We start from the raw sequence: 21164 nt of genomic DNA on the forward strand, positions 1-21164 counted from the left end.
CAGGAAAGGCTAAGACTAACCGCAAGAAGTTTTTTAAATATATTAATAGTAAAAAGATGCAGGTTGAGTGTGTTGCTCCATTAAATAATGGTACCAGTATGGTTGTAACAGATACAGAAAAGGCAAATGTGCTAAATCAGTTCATTTCTTCAGTGTATACAATAGAGGAGTCTGAATTCCCAGGCTTACTTCATAGCTGCACTAGTGGTTCAGCTCAATCTAGTCAGTGGCTGACTCAGGATATGATCTATAAAGCTTTAATAAAAATTAATGTAAACAAGGCTACAGGGCCTGATGGCATACACCCCCGGGTTCTAAGAGAGCTTAGTTCAGTTTTAGACTAGCCCCTATTTCTGATTTTCTTAGATTCGCTTTCATCTGGTATATTATCTATGGATTGGAGAAAAGCTGATGTCATTCCAATATTTAAAAAGGGATTACCTTTTCAGCCTGGCAATTATAGGCCAGTAAGTTTGATTTCGGTGGTGGTCAAATTATTTGAAGGCTTGATAAGGGATCACATTCAAAATGTTGTCCTAGTGAATGGCATTATGAGCAGCAAGCAGCATGGCTTTATGAAGGATAGGCAAAGGAGTCGCACACGCACACCTGGCCTCTCCCAATAATTACGTACGGTGCCTGGGGTATAGGAGGACGGCCCCTCCAACATTAATGAGCATAAAATAACTCCAGCACACATAGCATGCTCAAGGGATTGCTCCCGTGTTTAATGTCAATCCAACAATACACGTTTCGGGGGCGCGAAGGGGCACGCCCCCGAAACGTTGTATTGTTGGATTGACATTAAACACGGGAGCAATCCCTTGAGCATGCTACGTGTGCTGGAGTTATTTTATGCTCATTTATGAAGGATAGGTCATGTCAGACAAATTTGATTGCTTTTTATGATGAGGTAAGTAAGATGCTGGACAGTGGGAGGGCAGTAGATGTGATCTATTTGGATTTTGCCAAAGCGTTTGATACCGTGCCCAACAAACGACTGCTTTCTAAACTTCCATAATGGAAAAGGACTTTGGAGTCCATGTAGATAATAAACTTGGTTGTAACAAGCAATGCCAGTCAGCAGCATCAAAGGCAAATTAAGTCTTGAGCTGTACTAAAAGGGGCATAGATTCACGGGAGAAGGGATTATTCTTACACTTTATAGAGCACTGGTAAGGCCCCCTCTAGAATATGCCGTACAGTTTTGGTCTCCATCACTCAAACAGGACATTATTTTATTAGAGAGGGTGCAGAGAAGGGCAACTAAGCTGGTAAAAGGTATGGAAAATCTTAACTATGAAGAAAGACTGGCCAAATTAAGAATGTTCATGCTGGAGAAAAGGCGCTTAAGGGTTAATATGATAACTATGTATAAATATATAAAGGGATCATATAATAATCTGTCTACAAAACTCAAAGACTACCTCTGGGAGCACCTGGATAACACCTGAACTGGCACTTATATACCAGTGTAACAAACTGTAACCTACAGCACCTTAATACCCTGTATGTTACCCTCCCATTTAGACTGTAAGCCCTACGGGGTAGGGTCCTCTTGCCTTTTGTTTCCTTGACACTGAGCACTTAATCTGCATTGTAATTATATTTTATATTTTTGTGAATTGTATTCTAATAATGCACTTATTGTTACTTTTTATTCCAATGACCCCCTTGTTTGTTACTACTAATTTATGTTTATGTTTGTTACTACTAATTTATGTTTTGTTGTACAGTGCTTTGCCCTCAAGGAGCGCTTTACAAATAAAAATATACATACATACATACATACATAATGCTTTATTTACCAGTAGGTCTTTCCAGCTAACATGAGGTCACCCCATTATGATTAGGGATGTAGCGAACGTCGGAAAAAAAGTTCGCGAACATATTCGCGAACTTGCGCAAAAATGCGAGCGGTTCGCGAACGGTTCGCGAACCCCATAGACTTCAATGGGAAGGCGAACTTTAACATCTAGAAAAGACATTTCTGGCCAGAAAAATGATTTTAAAGTTGTTTAAAGGGTGCAACGACCTGGACAGTGGCATGCCAGAGGGGGATCAAGGGCAAAAATGTATCTGAAAAATCTGCCTGTGTGTGCTTGGAAGAGATAGTGTAGGGGGAGAGCTGTTAGTGATTTCAGGGACAGATGATAGTAAGTTTGCTGGCTAGTAATCTGCTTGATACTGCTCTGTATTGGAGGGACAGAAGTCTGCAGGGATTTGAGGGACATTTTAGCTTAGGTAGCTTTGCTGGCTAGTAATCTACTGTTCTCTTTAAACAACTGCCATACGTTGACCTTGTAGGCATTGTTTGCCCAGTTTTTTTGGACGCAGCCACTGAAGCACAGTTGCCAGAAAAAATATGCCATATAAATGCTGAAAATAGTCATTTTTCGCCATACGTTGACCTTGTAGACATTGTTTGCCCAGTTTTTTTGGACGCAGCCACTGAAGCACAGTTGCCAGAAAAAATATGCCATATAAATGCTGAAAATAGTAATTTTTCGCCATACGTTGACCTTGTAGACATTGTTTGCCCAGTTTTTTTGGTTGCAGCCACTGAAGCACAGTTGCCAGAAAAAATATGCCACATAAATGCTGAAAATAGTCATTTTTTGCCATATACGTTGAGTCAACGTATGGCAAAAAATGACTATTTTCAGCATTTATATGGCATATTTTTTCTGGCCTCTGTGCTTCAGTGGCTGTGGCCAAAAAAACTGGGCAAACAATGCCTACAAGGTCAACGTATACACTACTACAGCGGTGGATACGGATTACGTAAAATATATGAATGCTGCTTGAAAAAAGTGACTCCGGTGTTTTTTCTGGAGACGGTAATATTATGGATATTTAGACAGAATGTGAACAAGGTCACACAGCTCGATGGCGGGTTGAAGAAAACAGTGTGCAAATAATGCCTACAGGGCAAATAATGCCTAAAAGGTCAACTTATACACTACTACAGCGGTAGTAAAATAAAAAAAAGTAAAATAAAAAAAAATGAATATTAAAAAAAAAAAATTAAAGTTGGTGCTGCTGAACTACTAGGAGCAGCAGATTAGCACACCAGTCCCACTCCCCAACACTGCTAGACTAATAGCACTGGGCTCTTATAGTAGTAGTAGTAGTAGTAGTAAAACAACAAAAAAATAAATAAAAGCAGTCCTTACAAGGACTACTGTTATTGCAGCAGTCAGCAGATGAGATCAGAAGCAGGACAGCTGCCCACTGCAGCTATATACAGAGCACTGCAGTAGAAGGTAGATTACTAGCCAGCAAAGCTACCTAAGCTTAAATGTCCCTCAAACCCCTGCAGACTTCTGTCCCTCCAATAACAGAGCAGTATCAAAACGATTACTAGCCAGCAAACTTTCAACTGTCCCTGAAATCACTAACAGGCAGCAGCTCTCTCCCTACACTATCTCTTCAGCACACACAGGCAGAGTGAAAAAACGCTGCAGGGCTTCGGTTTTTATAGGGAAGGGGAGTGGTCCAGGGGAGAGCTTCCTGATTGGCTGCCATGTACCTGCTGGTCTGGGGTGAGAGGGCAAAAAAAAGCGCCAACAATGGCGAACCCAAAATGGCGAACGTCGCGCGACGTTCGCGAACTTCCGGCGAGCGCGAACACCCGATGTTCGCGCGAACAAGTTCGCCGGCGAACAGTTCGCGACATCTCTAATTATGATTAGAAGAAAAGAGGTTCCTAAATATTCGGAAGCGTTTTTTTTACCGTGAGAGCTGTGAAGATGTGGAATTCTCTTCCCTGAACCAGTTGTACAGGCTGATACATTAGATAGCTTTAAGAAGGGGTTGGATCTCAGTCTCTTGTGAAATTGAAAAATCTGCTTACAGCATGCAACACAGGCACTATATTTGATTATTTCCATGGGATCTGAAAATTTTCCATTTGATGACATACCTTTCCAGTTCCCCCTTGTGTAAAGTATTGCCACTTTAATAGAGTTTGTCACTACCGGCTCTCAAAATCCAGAACAGGTGCTAGGCTCCCTGGTCTCGGCTCCGCTTCTGCCTGTAGCAGCCACCTTTCACTCTGGGAGGAGCCCTCAGCTAATTGGATGCCACCAGGTCTTAATAGGAGAGGAGCAAAAGTTCTGGATGAGCAAAGGGGCACGGTTGTTAAAAGTCTTTGGACAGAAGGCACAGTACTTGGAAAAGACAAAGGCGTAGTCAGACAGGCTGGGGTCGGTGCGGGCAGAGTTCAAGAGAGGTTAGACAGGCCGGGTAGGTGCAGGCAGCGTTCAAGGATCGTCAGGCAGGCATGGGTCAATAATGGTAGAATCAGAATAGTCAGGCATGCAAGGTGTGGTGTTTATACTAAGTGTAGATGTCACTGTGCTCAAGACTTATACTGTGCATACTTTCTATACAGCTTGTGGTGTTAAAGTTGCTTACTGTTGTGTAATGGCTGCATGAGCCTGCAATTAAAGCACTGTTATACTCTACTCAACCATCGGCTACCAAAACATAACAAATTGACGACAAGATTTCCTCTACCTCTGCAGCAACCTGCACCTTTTCTCCCAAACCCTGGTGAGCCTACCATACCTTTTACTGTTTGGATCCGTATGTTTTAAAATTACATTATTGCTGCTGACCAAGGAGAGATTTCTGCTGCTAGAAAGGGTGCTTTACTTTTTCACTGCCTGGGAGCAGAGGGACAGCGTATATTCTATATACATTACCATTACCTGATGATACGTATGAAACTGCTCTTACTGCTATAAAGAACTTTTTCGTGCCAGGAGTAAATGTGGTGGCTGAAAGATATAAATTCCGCCAACATGAACAGCGTAATGGTGAATCCACAGAACAATTTGTAGCAGCTTTGAGGGAGCTGGTTGTTACCTGTGACTTTGGGAATCTAACTGATGAAATGCTAAGAGACCAAATAGTGGAAAAAACTAACTCACCCCACATTAGAGAGAGACTGCTCCTAGAGCAGGATTTAACCCTTGCAAAGGCTATTACAGTTGCTAGCCAAATTGAAACAGAAGTGGCAGAGGCTAAAACTCTTAGTCAGGGAACTGCTAACAATGTACAGATTGTGAATTCAGCACTGTACAGTTCTAAGGAAAGGGATTCACCTACACTGCACATACACTGCAAAACCCAGGGGTGCTTCGCCAACAAGACGAGTTGAGGCTGTCGCCTCAGGCGGCAGCGCCCCACTAGGTACCAGGGGCAGCAAAAATGCTGCTCCTGGTACTTTAAGAGCGAATTTCTGGGGGAGGGGGGGCAGCAGCAGCTGCTGCTGCCTCAGGCGGCGGAGGGGCCAGGATCGCCCCTGGCAAAACCATGCAGCAAATACAAATAGAAAATACTGCTTTCGCTGTGGTTCAACACAACATACTGCAAATTATGTTACATGTCCTGCAAAAGCTGTTCAGTGCCTCAAATGCAAAAAGGTAGGACAATTTGCTAAGATCTGCCATAGTTCTGCTAAAGATGTTCATGAAGTCACTACTACAAATGTCACAGTATCAATTGTAGATAAAGGTGATACATTTATTCCAGACAAGTTTATATGCACTGTCAATGTCAGTACTGCTTCTGCTGACAAGGGACATTCCATTAACCTGATGCTTGATACAGGTTCAGCTGTTTCTATACTACCAAAGGATATTTTCTTGAAATACTTTGCAAAAGATCTGCTTGTTGCACCTGCCCTGAAACTGGTCAGTTACTTAAAGGATCCAATCCCTGTGCTTGGTTGCTTGCTAGTTACTGTACAATTTGAATCAAATACTGCAAAATGTGACTTTTACATTGTGAATAAGGGTATTGCTATACTTGGAAGGGATCTCTTTGCTGCGTTAAACCTACAATTATTTGATGGTCTCATTACTACAGCACCAGTGCCTGCCACACAGCCAGTGTCTAAAATTTCAGCAATTCAGACAATACCATTTCCTGATTCAGCATGGAAAAAACTTGCTATTGATATTGTGGGTCATTTTGCAGATGGTCCTATATACTGTAGATATGCTATATATTTGTTTCTCATATAACAGCAGCTACAGTAATAACATTTCTGTCTACAGTCTTCAGCAGAGAAGGTAATCCAAAGGAGTTAATATCAGACAATGGACCACAGTTTGTCTCATCTGAGTTTGATTTTTTTCAGAGAGAGAGGAATATTGTGCATAGGAAATCTTCAGTGTATTACCCACAAGCAAATGGAGAAATCGAGCGATTCAACAGAAGTCTGAAAGAAGCATTACAGACAGCAAATCTTACTGGGAAATTTTGGAAAGTATTTACAACAGAGTTCCTACATAACTACAGAGCAACGCCCCATGCAATAACCCAATCATCTCCACCTGAATTATTACATGGCAGATGTGCACTGAGTTACATGTTGCAGACATCAAACTTCCACAAAATACTGTCCCTACAAAATCATCTACTGCTGACATTGTGAAACGTCAACAAGCCAAATGCAAGGCTTATACTGACAGAAAACATGGTGCCAGAGAAGTACACTTTCAGCCTGGATCTTTAGTCAGAATTAAGAAACCAGGAATACTGAAACAAGGACAATCTAAATTTACTACACCTCCTGAAGTGAGACGCCAGCAAGGACCATACACATATAAACTGTCTGATGGACGCATATGGAATGCAACTCGTCTTGCTCCTGTTAGATATGACTTTGGAGAAGCTCCATTTGATGAAGGACATTTTCCTACTCCTGATGTCAACTGCAATAGGCCTGAAGAAAGTGAACCTATAAGGCGTACTGAAAGTATCAGAAAACTACCTGCATGGACCAAGGACTTTGTGATGTGAAGAATGTATAATATTGTTTTAAAATGCATACTGTTTAATTGTTGCTGTTTATTATAGTAGTCTAAATGCTTTCCTACTATAGGGGGAATATGTGGTGTTTATACAAATGGCCTGTATATGTCACTGTGCTCAAGACTTATACTGTGCATACTTTCTATACAGCTTGTGGTGTTAGAGTTGCTTACTGTTGTATAATGGCTGCATGAGCCTGCTAATAAAGCACTGTTATACTCTACTCTTCCTCGGCTACCAAAACATAACACAAGGGTCAGGATAATCGGAGTTCAGAATAGTCAGGCAGGAAAGGGTCAAAACAGGAATCAAAACAGGACAGAATCGCACCCAGGAACTAACGAGTTAGACCTAACATTGGGCAGTGATTTTGTGCACAGAGCCCCTTTAAATATTTGAATCTCACTCCAAAAGCGATAACGTCATGACGCCGGCGACGCACAAAACCCGGAAGTGCACGCCGCTTGTGCCATAGGAGAACCGGCGAAGGGAAAGTATCAACGCCACAGGCTTCCCCACCGGCCCACTAGACCACCAGGGTGAGTGTTCCTTATAGAGTAAGGCACTCATTTACAGATGAATATAATGCATAACATAAGCTTTAAAGGGGTGGTTTACTTTTAAATTAACTGATACATTTTAATTATAAATTAATTTTTTATAGTTTTTGAATTATTTGCCTTCTTCTTCCGACTATTTCCAGCATCTAAATGGGGGTCACTAACCCCATCTAAAAACAAATGCTCTGTAAGGCTACACATTTATTGTTATTGCTTCTTTTTATTACTCATCTTTCAATTCAGGCCTCTCCTATTAATATTCCAGTCTCTTATTCTAATCAATTCATGGTTGCTGGGGTAATTTGGACACTAGCAACCAGATTGCTGAAAGTGCAAACTGGAGATCTACTGAATAAATAGCTAAATATCTGAAAAAACACAAACAATAAATAATTAAAACCGATTGTAAATTGTCTCAGAATATCACTCTCTACATCATAATAAAAGTTAACTCAAAGGTGAACAGCACATTTAATACATGTATGCTGGTTGAAAAAAATGATTACATTGCATTATTGCAATGCACACCACCACACACTGTATTGAGCAATAAATATTTATTGTTCATAAAATCAACTCATTATAAGGCTTGTGTGGTGTCATGCCTGAGCTTGCTTATTCAGGTATGGGATTTTGGGCAAACCCTTGGCTCACATCTATACCCTCACTCAAATTTCCTACCTGCGACCCACAGGTTAACCTCTCTTTTTGTGGGTAACCCACGGGTATCCAAACTGCTGCAAAACTCTACCATACGGGACTGGCTGTGTAAGGCCACCTAAAATCGGTTATTTATAAGCTAAATAAGAGACACAAGAAAAAGGTTTCAGTAGCCAAGATAAAATAAATTAACAAATGCTTAATATCCAGAAATCCGATTACCAATATTATATTTATTGTTTTTTTTTAAATGTTTGATTTCCTATACAGTTGACACATACAGAACAAGGTAGAAAAAGATTTGCAATGATTACAGAGTTATGCATAACAGAAGTCACAAACGATAAATCTCATCAGATACACATGTTTAATGCTAATTGTACTGTGTAATATAAAGGGAAGCCTTGAGTTATTATTGTTGCTTTTTTAATCATAATCACCACACTGAAAGTGAATAAAACATTCAAAATTCTAAAACACTGCAAAAATAAACAAAAATACAGATTTTATTCATGAGAAATGAGAGAAGTCATTATAGTCTTATGGGACCATAAAGTCCAAGTCACAAAATCTTTGCACAGGGAAAACATAGCGCATTACATCCACAACCACTTAATGAGAAGATTTCCTAGACCATCGTTTTTAAGAATCATCCAATCTCTTCATTTCATGAACATTTTTGTGATGTCATGCCTGAGCATATTCTGTTCAGGGACTTTGGGCAACAAACTGGTCAGCATATGGATTGGTGTTGTCAGCCATAGTATGGCCTGCTTAAAGAAGATGGAAAAGTAAAATCACTTGGGGATGCCAAATGTTAGGCACCCCTTGTGATTAAAATCATATGTGTCAGGCACCTCCGCTAGGGTTGCCACCTGTCCGGTTTTCACTCAGAAAGGCTGGTTTTCTGAAGGGCTACCCGGGTCAAGACAGCCTTCCCGGTTTTCCAAATAAGACTCCCCTTTTCCCCGATTGACATGGCGTTCAGCCAATCATTGATCGACATGTTGTAGCCCCGTCCCCGTCCATGACTTCACCTTGCCCATGACATCACTAGTCCGCCCCCGTGATGTGTTTGGCCTGCCCCCTGCCCAGATCCTGGGCCAGTAAAATGTGGTAACCCTAACTTCCTCCTTAGACATTGGCAACTTTTGGGGTACTTCTGAGCGAGCGTCTCAGAGTGATCTTCTTCTTGCGTCTTACTTCTGGGTGCACATGCACAGTGGAGTAAAAAGCTGAACTTCAAGCAAAAAGCTGGCTTTTTCAATGTACAGAACATTTGATAGCCTGGGGCCATTAAAGAATGAAGTAGAAGAAGAAGATTGCTCTGTGGTGCTTGCTCAGAAGCATTCCAGGCCGAAGGCCAATGCAGTTTTCAAGAGCACTAGGCTGGGGTATTAGGTAAGTGTACCACTTTGTGCCACTAACAGTGCTACCTCCAGACTGTGCTCATCAGCAAAAGAGTAACTTTCTAAACCACAGGGTACATATTCAATATCCATTCACTAAATTTCATGACATACATAATGCAGCAGCCTCTTCAACGCATAAAAATATATATGCACAGGCTATATACACTAACACAGGTATGGAACATTTTATCCAGAATGCGCGGGACTTGGGGTTTCCAGATAAGGGGTCTTTGCGTAATTTGGATCTCCATACCTTAAATCTTCTAAAAATAATGTAAACGATAAATAGACACAATAGTTTTGCCTCCAATAAGGATTAATTATATCTTAGTTAGGATCAAGTAAAAGGTACTGTTTTATTATTATAGAGAAATAGGAAATCATTTTTAAAAATCTGCATTATTTGATTAAAATGGAGTCTTTGGGAGATGGCCTTCCTGTAATTCAGAGCTTTCTGGATAATGGGTTTCTGGATAACAGATCCTATACGGTACAGTATTTTTGACATATAGGTACATTGTCTCTTTAAATTACATATTACATGACCATGTACAGATATATATAAGATATCCATATAATATTGGAAATTAGTATGTTATGTTAAACCCACCCTAGATCCAACAGTCGAGTTTGTATATAAATGAAAGCAGCTTTATGCTAGAGATCTGTAAGTTGTTGTGCCTTGAAAATAAATCAGCGGTAGAAGAGCAGCACGGCAGCCTCTGTCATTTCCTTACTCATACTCACACCTTTATGTTCCCCATAACCATCCCAATCAAAGGCTGTAAAATCTCCACACTGTCTGGGATTTCCTTCAGGAAAATAGCCCCCACCTCCTATGCAGAACTGTGAAAATAAATGGGAAAAATATATGACATTTGAACAGTGCATATAAACGAACATACACATGCAATAACACACTATTTAAAACATATAAAGGGTAATTTACCATGCATAACCAGAATTTAAGGTAGGCAAGAAAGGCACATGCTTAGGGTACAGGGGGGTGGTGGTGCTAGGTATTTAACTCATATACCAGGCTACCCCTAGTTTACCTGCCTACCTCTAGTGCTGTAATGCAATGCATCATTTGTCACCATTTGTGGTGCACAAAATGCAGTTTGCCAAATGCCCATGGCCCCAGAGGCAAAACTTGCAACTGGACTCCCTACCTCCTACAACTTTGCACCATCCCCTGCCGATTACTGTTGCTTACCACTGCCACCACCACTATTGGGCTCCATGGGTACACGGACCAGTTACTGTCACTCCCTGTCCTCACTGGTGGTTACGTCATGTACTGGCACCCTACTCAAATGATATGCAGTGACAGGAAAGGGTACAGGCACCCAATGCACTTTTTATCCAGTGAGTCAGTTGGAACAGGGACCCCAAGCATTTTTTAATAAATAAAACACCAATCTGAGCTTAAGGTTATAGTAATAGCATAAGTTTTTTTTGTTTTTTTTTAAAAAAAAGTCAGAGCTGCCAGTTACCCAGCTATGGAAGTAAAAGTAAAGTTGTTCTAAGAACTAATAGATACACAACACAACACAACAGTGCTGATGCCAAACATTTTTCTCACTCTCCATAAGAACCAAGATACTGGATCTATAGATATTCCAGCAGTTATCATCTAACCAGCAGCAGTGATATATGCAGTCACAGTGTGGCTCCAAAACGGCAGTCACAGTGTGGCTCTCCATCCTGCATCATGCTGTCATAAATTAACTAGGGTACTATTCCATCAGCATGCCGCTGCTGCTTCATCAATTTTTAATGGAAAACAATTGTCATGTTCTTCCAGCAGATTAAAACAAACAAAATCTATAAAAAGGGAAAATAACTTTTATAAAGACTAACATGACAAAATCAGGCTTTATAACCCAGCACTTCAGGTTGCTTAATAAAGAAAGATGACAGTAATCATATATAAATATACACCTTGAACCTGAACAGAACATGGCATCCTGTAGGTCAGCAGTGCCACCCAATGATCAGTTGAAAAACATAAAAATTACATAATAATACAATCAACATTTTCAGTACTGGATTTTAAGTAGCCTTTCTACTTATGTGTGCTTACATCCTTTCCATGTCAGTTTGTCTATTTTCACTGGTCTGCATCTCCTAATTATTCTAGGACCATTGGGGATTGGATGGAGTGCAATGGATGGAGGGCAAAATTCCTTGGCCTAATTCTGACATAATTTCACGGTGCCTGCACATTTTTAAGATCCCCCTTTCTTTAATGCGAAGGTTTCACCTATATGAACTGCAAAGCAAGTCTGAGATGTACAGAATACAGTAAAATTTCTTCTACTTACATGTTCTGAGTTGCAGGTAGTCATCTTTACTCCTGGACAGAGAGCCAGTGCTGCTGTTTCAGTATTAAACACTCGGAACTGAACAAATCCTGCAGAAAACATACCTGTAAAACAGAATAATAACATGAAAATGCAAAAATGCAAAAATGGTCTGTTGACCAAGGTTGGCAGCATCAGACTGGGCCTGCGGGACACCTGAAACAAACTGTGTAAGCTCCAGCCATTGTGGGTTCCGGCGATCCAGATCCACATCCAAATAAAAACGGAGGTTTTTCCCTGAAAACTTCCCTTCACAGCCACAGTGGATAAGTATATAGGGTATATGCACTGGGGGCACATCGGTTGGTTGTGTTATGTGCTAGGGCCCCTGAGGTGGCAGCCCTGATTGGCCCAGAACCCCAGTACAATGCTAAGGATTGGTATTAGGTACAGTAAATAGCATGTGGGTTGATCATGTGTTAAGTAGAATAAGTGCCAAAGAGTGTGGTACACCATCATTAAGGGTTGGTAACATGAGAAATATCCCTGAAAGGATTGCATACTCAAATAACAAAAAAGTATTTTTTACATGAGAAAAAAAGGGGGGTTAACCAAAATTACAAAAATTACAAAACAATTGGTGAGCCCAACGCGTTTCAACCATAGTGGTCTTCCTCAGGGGCAAAAATAGTAAATACTGACCCTGAGGCAAGACCACTATGGTGGAAACATGTTGGGCTCACCAATCTTTTTGTAATTTTGGTTAACCCCCCTTTTTTTCTTATGTAATAAATATTTTTTTGTTAATTGAGTGTGCAATCCTTTACAGGTTATTTACATGTTCGTTTTGGAGACCCTTATGGGGACCCTCCTATGGATTAGCACCTTGCAGTATAATTTTAAGGGTGTGAGCCTTCTTCTTCCCAATATTTGAAGGTAAGGAGAACATTTACAATGTACAATTTTCCAGGAACACCATGTAGCATAGCAATACCCTTTCTTTTAGCTTTGAACTGGGGTTCCAAGGCCCACCAGATGGCTGTGTCAAGGGCCCCTTACATCCCCCCGGCACAACACCCCACTATCATCACTGCCACAGCAGACGCAACCCCTCTCCACTGGCCCCTCCTGACCTGCAAATACCTTTCTTCCTGCAAGACGTGAGGTTGTTGGGGCCAGGAGGGGAGGTCAGGGAGAGGCACAGGGCGCGGGTCTGGACTGGGCCCACTGGGTTTTTTCCCTGTGTCCTGACCCTGAATAAAACATCTGTAATTGTCTTGTCGTTAAAGAGTCTGAAAAAAAACTTGTTTGAATGAAAGCAGTTTTCTGTGCACAATGCTGCCTATTAAAATACAAGTAGAAAACTTGGGGGACACTTCTCCTTATCTTAGGAATTGTGAGGACTTTAAACTCACCTCTAGCATCTGGAGAGAAGTAACCAGTGGCTATGTCAGGATTTCCCAAATCATACGCAACTGGCACAGCAGGTCCGTTGTCTTTTGGGCAGGTTCCAGCACCAAACTTTAGTGGATATTTCTATAGAGGGAGAGAGTGAGTGTGTACTCAGTAAAGCCTAAAGACCAAGACAGTGCATGTCTCTACCTGATTACCACTTTTGACATCAGTGGAATGTATGGGATTTTATGGATTGGAAGCCATTTAAGCTTTATTTCATTCTCTTATTTTAACATGTAGTTTTAGTTAGTCTACATTCAGTAACAAAATAAAAACAAAGATATGATTTGCTGTTGTGGGTATGTGCACTTGTGCAATTTATCATCAATGTCAGGAAATCAGCTCCTTTAAGTACATTACAATAAATCACATTCTAGAAGCTGTGGGTATTTACCTGGTACAGATGGAAGAGATTCCCACCTTCAGCAGAAAAGAAGCCATTCTGTGTGTGATACCTTAGCAGTGAGTTATTCCTCCAGTGGGAAAATGGTGTGTTGTTTGGCACATGCCACAATCCCAAATTACTGGAAATGATATCGTAATAGCCTGGATTCTGAGCAGCACAACATGGAAGATAAAAGATGAATATAGTAACAATTTAAAAGGTTAACTATACCCTCCTGTTCAACATGAGTTCTTGCTTGTTGTCTATTGTGTTCTGTTATTTCCTGAGCTAAACAGGGCAAACAGGCAAATTGAAGCTAGTCCACGGTTGGTCCTTGCAAAGTAGATAGATATTTAGATTAGAAGTATGCAACCCCCTTCCTTCCCCATTTTTTTGTGACTGTTTTTTTAGCAGACACCTATTATTTTCCAGGGCACTGGTGATCTAATTACTTGCAAGGACTGACCTTTTTTAATGAATCTACAATAAATTTAACATTTTTAACATTATTTTTGGCGGCCCTTGTGGAGTTTTTCTTAGTGCCCGATACCCCTCTTTTTTTTACTTTGCTGGTTTATCTGCTCCCTAAGCTGAGGGTCTGGGACTGATGCACCAGGACCACCTGTTCCACGTGGTGAGTGATCAACATATTTTGTGTCCTGTGCAGCCCTTTTTCTGTGGTTTAACAACTGGTTGGGCATCCCAGATATGTACACTGAACATATGTAAAAACTATTACAAAATACAATTAGTCCTACAATTCTTTATGCATCCCTGATGCTATGGACACATAGTGAAAAATGTGTCCTATCCTAAAATTGAGCCCGTGTGAAAAGGGTTACGAAGATAGCCCACATAGTCAACCCCAAGTTGACTACAAAATTGCACATCAGCATTGAAACACTAATTTCTCCATTAATACAAAGTGGTTATTACTGGTTTATCACTTGTTAACTAGATAGAATAGATCTTGCTGAATCATTGTGTACCTTGTAGTCATCACTGGTAGCTCCATCAGGTAACCCAAACGTGGCATCGTTTGCCCAGTTACCATCTCCTGCTGGGTAGTTGGGTACGTTTCCCTGTTGACTGGTCCATCGGTCTCCAACTGTGCACTTGCCAAACATGTTGTTCTCATGGACACTGGCCACCAAGGTCCAGCCTCCACCATCAGTTGTCATGTCACAGAATGTCTGGTAGTAGATCCCACCTCCAGTTCTCAGTGTGTAGATTCCATCTGTAAAAATAATTATATAATACCCAAGAGCCATGAATATAATTTAAATGATATCCTTATAAATGGTGCATAGTGATGTCATTGGTTATGATCAGAACTTAGTGATGTCATTTCTGTCACATGGCTCATTGAAACGTGTGTATTATAATAAATAATGTACCCCCTGTTGCTAAATATTAAAAGTCACCTCGAAATTCCATGGCCCGTAAAAAATAATATGGTAATGGAACTCCTCAGTAACTTATAATTTCCTTATATTTTACAAGAGGGGGTACTTTATTCACTATATATACAGCTTCACCCTTGGTTAAGAACACCTAATAAGCCAAACCAGCTGAATGTATGAAATGTATTTAATCTGGAGGAAGTGTTTCCATGTACAGTCTTGGGCAAGTATATAATAAAATTTGTGTAGGAGGGTGGCATTACGTTTTGGCAAAGTTGGGGAGACTTTACATTTTCAGTATATCGCGCCTCAAATACCTATCGCATCCTATATAACTAAGTACTCCATTTCTGCAAAGGAAGTACATCTTATTCTCTATTTTGATGTTTAATTAATGCACTGTTCATGGTGCCCAGTGTATTCCAACATATCTACAATCACAGCACATTTGCCTTTCCAGCAATAATTTAGCAAGGGTTCATGTAACATATGTTCTAACTGACAATAGCTGTGGCAAGAAGGGATATCACTTGACTCTTCCTTTAATAGCATTACAAACATATATCTTGCAGTTTGTATACAGATCAACATGTTAAAAAAAAGAGATATGTGAGAGTTTGGGGTGATTATTTGCTGCCCTCGATATTTTGCTATAGGTGGGTAGGATGAACTAACACAGTAATATTTTAAATATTCAGTAACCTTGTATAGGGGTTCCTGGCATAATGAGAAACCTGAAAGGAATGTGTGGCCTGAAATTGTTACCTTTTAATAAAAGGTAATACAAATAGAAATTACCTGATGCTGATGTACTGACACTTAAGTCTTAGGGGCGGATTTACTAACAATCCAATTTCTATTCTTTCTACAAATCTCTACAAATTTGTGGTTTACTTATTTTAAGTGTAAAAACCCTGAAAATCAAGTTGTCAATGTCATATGGAAGTCAGTGGGAGCTCCTCTGATACTCTTGAACCTTTTTTAATCAATTCAGACTTTTAGAGGTTTAACAATTTTTGTTTTGCTAGGAATTGTCCAAAAACCTCAAATTTTTAGAGGTTTTCCTAGTATTCATATTTTTTAGCACATTGTTCAGTGATATTTTAAATGTATACTTTTTTTATTCTGATCTTTTAATACATTTCAAGCTATTCATGGTTTAAGAGAAATTGAGTTTAGTTGTGGTTTCAAAAACCTTTAAACCACAAAAATTAGATTGTTGATAAATAGGCCTCCCTATACGTGTCTTAGGTATATGCTTTCATGAGGCTATTTTAATGTGTTGAGTTGTTGAAACCCTGCAATCGAAGGGTAAGAGTAATTAGAGCCATTATTATAAATGCGTTTATAATGAGGCTATGTGGCGTGAGAATATCACTCACCTTCAGCATTATTGTTCAATTTCCTGATTTCCATGCAGCTCCTGTATATGCCATTGTCTCCTCTGGGGTTTTGGGACCACAAGGGATTAGCAACGTATGATTTATCATCTTCCCAACCTGCCAGAAGACTGAGGATCTTTAATTTCTTTTGATGAAGGGAGCTATGGTCTAAGGAAACATTTCCATTGCACAAGTGATTTATTATAATATTCTCATTTTTAGTATATATAGGGGTACAAAATTAACTATAAATATAACCTCACAGAGGTATAGGTTGGTGACTGTTTATGCCCAAGGAAATCTTTCTGATCTACTAGTTTGAAAAGTCACATTAAACTTTGTTCTTTTTTTTCAAACAATATATTGCATGTGCCCTACTAAGATAAAGCCCGCTGACTAAGGGTATTTAAAAAAACAGTTCAGTGTAAAATAAAAACTGTGTAAATAGATAGCATGTGCAAAATTAAAAATGTTTCTAATACCGTTAGCTATCCATAAATGTAATGTATAAAGGCTGGAGTGAACTGGTGTCTAACATAATAGCCAAAACCCTCTTCTTGCTTCCCAGCTCTTTAACTCTTAGTTAGTCAGGGGCTCATTTATCAACACTGGGCAAATTTGCCCAGGGGCAGTTACCTATAGCAACCAGTGATTAGCTTTTTATAGCCAGCTGCAAGCAGAACAATGAATGCAGCAATTTGATTGGTTGCCATATTACTAAATATATCAGATACATTTTTTATTTTTGCACAGTCTGTTTACCCAGTTTTTATTTTTACACTAAACAATTCCTTTAAAGCGATACTAACACGTTCCTATAAAAATCAAAGGAACGTGTCAGTATCAAGTAAATGTGCACCCAGAATAGTTCCCCTCAAAGCCCCCCCGCAAAGCTGCCCCCAGCCCCCACAAACCTGCATTCACCCGACCCTCTGACACTGCTAAATGATCTTCTATACCATTTCAGTGACGCTGGGCTGAAGGCGGTGCAATCCTTCCATAGGCTGATTACGAATTCAGCCAATGGAAAGATCGCTCCGCGCCCAGCCCAGCGTCACTGAAGCAACGAGGAAGATCTGTAAGTAGTGTCAGCCGGTCTGCTGCACACAGGTTCGCGGGGCTGGGGGGCAGCTTTGCGGAGGGCTTGGCGGGGCAACGATTCCGAGGGGCAGCATTTACTTTGATACTGACACGTTCCTAAGATTTTTATAGGAACATGTCAGTATTGCTTTAAGTCTGGATAGAATATTTTTTTTAAGTGTGTTTGTACCAAGCATTTTGCATGACTACTACTGCAAATGCTCACACCTTGGCTGCTCTCAGTGATGTAACTATAGAGGAAGCAGACCCCATAGTCACAGGGTCAGCTTCCTCTATAGTCAAACTACATAAAGAAAAATTGTGCATCCACTGCTTTTGTGCAGGTGCACGCATGAGTGGGCTGAGGGGCAGAGGGCACCTGGGTACCTTGTAGAGTATTGGACCCCTCTGAAGATTATTTGCGGGGGGGGGGGGCAATATATATTGCAAAAAATAAGAATAAATATAGTTAATATGTGCTTATTTTGTCTAGCAGGTGACACTAATACAAACTAATGTATTTGTATTCATTTTGCTACTGTATAAGGTTCTGTATTGCTGAGAGGCTGTACCAGCATCATTCTTGTTGAAGTTTAGTCCCGTCAACACCCATCTTTGGTTTACCAAGCAATAGAATGTAGAAATGGCGGAGCTCACCCAACTCTCCTCTCAACTTCTTTCCGACTTGAGCAGTAAATACACACTCAATCGGAAGTGCTGAACTGAATCATCCATGGAGAATGCGTTGTTTAATAATATCTCAGCTTTATTGAAGCACACATGCCCCTGTAACAATCACCATCTAACCAACTCTGTGCAAGTTTTTACTCAAAATGGACTACAATACACAATTGCAAAATCTACAGCCCTGACATCCTGGTACTTCTGTGTCAGCGGCTTAGGGATCCAATGCACTCACTGTGTATTTAGTGACATTTTTAGGCTTGCCTTGTTTACCTTGGCAATTAGTCACTAAATTTACAAATTAATTATAATAAAACACCTTTTCTGACACCTCTGAGATATTTGCATTTGGCACCATTTTCTGCTTTAACTTTGTTCGGTGATTGGGTCCTGCTGCTGAGTGGCCATTTGTTTTTTGCAGAGATTCAGATCAGGAAGCAACTGGGTTGGGTCTGTACCCAGACAGATATTGAGTATGCAGGCTGAGAGAAGCAGAGCCAACATTGTGTGTGCCCTCAGCCTAAGGTTCCAAAGACCTACAAACTAGCCAGAAGAGAACTCTGTAGCTTCCCCCACTCCCCCTACATTTGTGCTGCTCTAGGCATAGAAAGTCTATAGAGTTATTACCAAATACATGATGAGGAAAGATGTTTCCAGAGGTATTCTCATTGTCTTTAGATGATAGAAAATACTCACCACACCCAGCAGAGCTTCCCTCAATAATGAGCAAGGGTAGAACCACCAGACTGTGCAAAAACATATTGTCTGAAAGAGAAAAGGGTCAACAATGATGAACCAAAGTGATTTTCAGTACTGAGGCATGTCTGACATACCATTTCAATGAAACTTGATGGACTAGGACTGACTCCTCATTGGTGTTTTTCTAGCCTCAAAAATGATAATTGCTGCCAGTGTTATTAAGAGAAAAAATAAATTACTGACATTGAAAGGTCAATATTCTGCAATCATTACAACCGTGGCCTTATAAGGAGACACTTGAGTTTGACTGCAACCACTGTACTAGTGTATATTGCCTCTTGTGTGGCTTCCTCCTACAATCTGAAAACATACTGGTTAGTTAATTGGATCCGGATGAATTTGACTTGTGTTTGCATCTGTGTTAGAAAAATAAACAAAGTTAGCAGTTTAAAGCTGAAAAACACTTTCACTGACACTTAAAAATAGGCAACTCATTTTAATAGAGATAAAAAAACAAACAAAACTAAGAAAGTTTTAATCTTACCAGTTCAGATGGGTTCACCGATGCAGAGAAATTAATCTGTGATATCCCATATAGTATAGACCTTTTGCTCCACCCACGTCAATCGGAGCAAATTTTGCTTTAGCGATAAAGTCAGCATGTGGTTTGGGGAAGTGATAAATTAATAAAACTGCACTGTCAGTCTCTCCTAAGGAAATTGTGAAATCTTTAAAGTATGCAAAGTTTAGAGACTTTTCACTTATGGCTTGGGCCCCAAAATGGGTCCCCAGACTGTTTAAAGCGGGTGTCTGTGATCCCTTCAAACAATATGAAATTTATTCCTACAACAGAACATGCCAATTGTATGGTGTATAAACAAAGCTACCAGACCAGATTCATGGAAAGGCCACAAAATTCCAGGCCTAGATCAGCACAAATGTAGGGGGACGAGGGTAGGGGGGAAGCTACAGAGTTCTCTTCTAGCTAGTTTATCTATTCATCTTCATAAATATGCCATTAAATATCTTAGGTCAATCTGTGAATAAACGATCAAACCAAATAATATTGTGTCCAAAAATCACCTTGGCCAAGTAGAGGCCTAGGGGCACTGCACTGAACCTTCAGCTAAGAGTAGAACTACTGTTACTGTGTAGATATGAGCAGACACTGGTTAGTCATAGGGTCAAGACTCATGTGTTGACCCTATGAAATGCTTAAGGCTGCCTCTGCTGTGGGTACCAGATACATTCATATTGATTTTACTTGTGTGCCTCTGATGGACTGCTCATTACGAGCCTGCTCATATCTACCCAGTTCAAACTTTGAATAAGTATCAGTGTTAAAATGATAAATCCGGCATTTCACTGTGCGCTCTTCAGAATGTTTATATAGCCTCAAACACAGATGCTTGTGAATGTTTAGATTTATGTTTATCTATATCCAACCATCATGTAATATATAATCATGGCTATTTATTTTCAGGTCCTGTGAAATTTTACAGGAAAAGTACACACGCTGTTACTTATTGAAAGAGGAAGCTAGAGAAAAGTGCTGCATCTAATAATTGTCAGAGAAATTCAAATGATTCTAAATAAAAATGATTTACTATATATGCATTTTTACTCATTCTTTATGGGCACTATACTACATGTATGGGCTAGTTAGATCTTTGTAAGGGCTTCTATGGCTGCTTCCAGACAGGCCTATCAATTGGTGTTACAGTATATGCCTGAGTAACTTCATTATGTCTTGTTATGCCTAGAATGCAAGAGGACTAAGGGGCATAAGTTTTCTTTTGCATTCATAAATCCCAGCCCCTGGTTCATATTTCAAACATAGTGTAAGTGGTAAGTACAGGGCACCTTTGCACCCTTAGTGATTCTTAAGGTGCATCTGCATGAAACACAAGCTAGCGGACAGCTAGAGTAGGGATAGGGGACATTTATGTGCGTCGGCAACTGATCCTTTTAAAGCAACGCTCTATACCATTTTATACTAAACCTTGGGTTTTTTTAAAAAAATACAACTTTTTTTGTATTGCGTCCTTTTGGCGCAAACTGCTTAGAAATCCAACTCCTTTTTTCTTAATCTATTTTCTTTCTTAAGAGTACTGGGATTTGTAGTTTTATAGCTGGCCAGCTCTTCTCATCAGCTAGATACGGTTACCACAGAGACCACAGTCCCAGTGTCCCTGACTTCTCCTCCTTGCGGGGTCCCTCAGACAGAAAAACAAAAGATAGTTCTAACGGGACTTCTCCACCATCTACTATTTCATAATCATTCTTATCTGTGTAATCTGAGCAATGCTA

General features: G+C 40.1%; 1 protein-coding gene across 6 annotated transcripts; it reads right to left on the reverse strand.

Moving 5' to 3' along the window:
- Window positions 1-8261: 8261 nt before the first annotated feature.
- Window positions 8262-19698, reverse strand: itln2.L (intelectin 2 L homeolog). 6 transcript variants are annotated; one of them, NM_001092293.1, is given in 8 exon segments: window positions 8262-10306; window positions 11788-11891; window positions 13182-13302; window positions 13616-13774; window positions 14596-14843; window positions 16392-16508; window positions 18852-18920; window positions 19399-19417. In NM_001092293.1, coding segments are annotated over 7 exon segments (966 nt in total). In that variant the 5' UTR covers window positions 18916-18920; window positions 19399-19417; the 3' UTR covers window positions 8262-10153.
- Window positions 19699-21164: the final 1466 nt, after the last annotated feature.

Source organism: Xenopus laevis, chromosome 9_10L, assembly GCF_017654675.1.
Source record: "Xenopus laevis strain J_2021 chromosome 9_10L, Xenopus_laevis_v10.1, whole genome shotgun sequence".
Classification (NCBI taxonomy): Eukaryota; Metazoa; Chordata; class Amphibia; order Anura; family Pipidae; genus Xenopus; species Xenopus laevis.